The 2,626-nt window shown below is 51.6% G+C and overlaps 1 gene segment (V, D, J or C); it reads right to left on the bottom strand.

Moving 5' to 3' along the window:
- Positions 1 to 1,302: 1,302 nt before the first annotated feature.
- LOC109378386 (immunoglobulin lambda variable 3-21-like) lies at positions 1,303 to 2,160 on the bottom strand. The segment is given in 2 exon segments: positions 1,303 to 1,703; positions 2,089 to 2,160. Coding segments are annotated over 2 exon segments (432 nt in total).
- Positions 2,161 to 2,626: the final 466 nt, after the last annotated feature.

Genomic DNA, 2,626 nt, shown 5'->3' with positions numbered 1-2,626 from the left:
ATGTTCAGTCTTTCTTCTACCCTTATGAACAAGTGATATATATATTTATAATCATTGCTTTTGTATTCTTGTCCCAAATGACATCATCACAACAATTCCAGGGCAAGTTTGGATTAATTGGTTTTTGTCTTTATAATGCCTCATAATTTCCTGGTTCTTTTCAGGAAACTTTTGATAGAATTCCAGGAATTGTGGAATTTTTCCATGTCGGAGGCAGAGTATTTGTGTTTCTCTCTCTGTTTTTTTTTTTTTCCCCCTGCCCCACCCCACCCTCTCTGTTTTTGAGTTTCCTTTTTGGATTCAGTAGTAACTCAGACCCGGTTTGATCTTTTCTAGACTTGCTTTTATACTCTGTTTGATGGCACCAGCGGCCTTTAGTCTGGGGCTAATTTCTCACCACTGAGGCAAAACTCTCTGATTAGTCAGTCACATGATGCCTTAATTAGGGGGTATTCCCCTCTGACTGGGGTGCAAGCACTGTATGATTGTGAGTGTGGCTCTGGCCAGTTGTTTCCTCAGCTCACGGGGTTTCCTCCCCCATATGCCCGTCAGTCCTCTCAGGAACATTTGTCGACTCCAGAGCCCTCTCTGGGCAGCTCTCTCCTCTTCAATATTCTCTGCAGACTTACATTTTCTCTTTGGGCTACCTGGAGACACCCTGACATGGAGAACCTCACACAGTAGGGTTTGGGGTGATCTCTCTGGAAGGGAGCAAGGAAGCAAGAAGGTGCAGACCTGCAATGTGGTGATAATTGAGGACTCAGCTGGAGGCCCTGCGAGGACATCCTGAACTGAGGCTGGGACTTGGGATCTTAACATCAGACAGCCATTGGGCCTGAGTCACACCCAGATGGAGGCCATAACCTTGGGGGAGGAAATTGTCTGCACCAGGAGAACGTCCTAGTGAGGGCAGAACTTTGAATGGGCAGGGCCTCCCAGCAGTGGTGGGTCAGTTTGTCAGGCCCATTAGAAACCTAGGTGGATACCACACTAGTTTGCTCAGTTCAGAGCCCAGGTTACCATGGAGCCCAGTGCTCTTGGAGTTCAGCTGAACTGGGATGTTCTGGTGCTTAATCTAGAACATCTTCCATGTAGTGGAAATAAGATTTCCACTGGAAATAAGATTCTGTCAGATTGTCCTTCAGCTCAGGCACTTTCAGGAACACACACTATGTCACAGAAACACAGGACAGCCTGGTCCTGCCAGCCCTGAGTCCACTCCTGATCCAGCTTCTGCAGAGCTGCCTGAGGTCTGGGAGGAGGGGAGCCTGGGGATCTCAGATCTGGGGACCTGGGCCAGACCTGCTCATGGCTTTGTCACCAGTCTTTCGGGCTGGACGAGCGAGTGACATAGACAGAGAAGGGGGTTATTGTCTCACTTCCCCATCTGCCTGTGTCACTGTGAGCTTTATCACTGCTGTCCCACACCTGACAGTAATAGTCAGCCTCGTCCTCAGCCTGGGCCCCACTGATGGTCAGGGTGGCTGTGTTCCCCGAGTTGGAGCCAGAGAATCGGTCAGGGATCCCAGAGGGTCGCTTGCTATTCTCATAGATGACCTGCACAGGGGCCTGGCCTGGCTTCTGCTGGTACCAGTGAGTATATTTACTTCCAATGTTGTTTCCTCCGCAGGTGATCCTGGCTGTCTGTCCCAGGGCCACAGACATGGATGAGGGCTGAGTCAGCTCATAGGAGGCCGCAAAGCCTGCAAGAGAGAAAAAGAAGACATGTGCTTAAGTATGAAGCACATCTTCTCAGGAAACACTGAGCCTGCGTGACCTGGACTGAGCTCCAGGGATTATTGGACCCCAGGTACCCCCTCCCATTTTCTCAGCCCCAGTGGCCCATGTCCTGGCTGGTTGGTGGACGTTCTCAATAATCACCCCCTTCTTTCAGGGCAGCCCCCAGGACTGACACAGGTTCCGTGACCCCAGTGGATTTTCAGCCCCACCAGCCCCTCCCCTGCAGCAGGGTTATCAGCATCCCACCCTTACAGCAGCACTCTGCTGAGCTCAGAATCAGGGCCAGGCTTGGCCAGAGCCCTGGGGCTGAGGGTGGGTGTGGGGGGGTTGTGAGCCTGGGCACTGCACCTGTGCAGTGAGCGAGGAGGCCGAGGAGGAGAGGGGTCCAGGCCATGGTGGAGGCACCCTGATTCTGAGGCTGAGCAGTTTCCTCCCAGGCCTCTCTTATCCCCTTGCTGGAGAGACCTGCTGGGTATGCAAATCAGCCAGGGTCAGGGGTGCTGCCTGAGGAGCTCTGTGGTTTCAGAGGAGGGCTCAGCCTCAAGGGACACAGGGAGGGGAGGGGTGGCCACTGCAGACCTCACATTCAGCCAGGGGAATTTCCTCCATGTGTTGGTCCATGGTCTGGGGCCGATGTCTTCATTACATTCTTTGTCCTGACCTCATTCCTGGGCTGGTCTGGCCATGACAGAGCTCAGAGTAAAGTTTGTCTGTGTATTCTTTTTTTTGTTTTGTTTTTTTTAAGATTTTTATCGGGGAACTGGAGGGATGGGAACAGTGCTGGGGAATTGGGGGAAGGGGAACAGACAAGTTGCTGTCGTTTTGTTCTTCAGTCTAGTTATGGAGAACGTTTGTCTGTGTATTCTTAACCCATTATAGAATTTTA

The sequence above is a fragment of the Hipposideros armiger genome, unplaced genomic scaffold (genome assembly GCF_001890085.2).
Source record: "Hipposideros armiger isolate ML-2016 unplaced genomic scaffold, ASM189008v1 scaffold_1930, whole genome shotgun sequence".
Classification (NCBI taxonomy): domain Eukaryota; kingdom Metazoa; phylum Chordata; class Mammalia; order Chiroptera; family Hipposideridae; genus Hipposideros; species Hipposideros armiger.
Note: the sequence above shows the minus strand (reverse complement) of the source record. Positions and strands in the feature narration are given on the sequence as shown.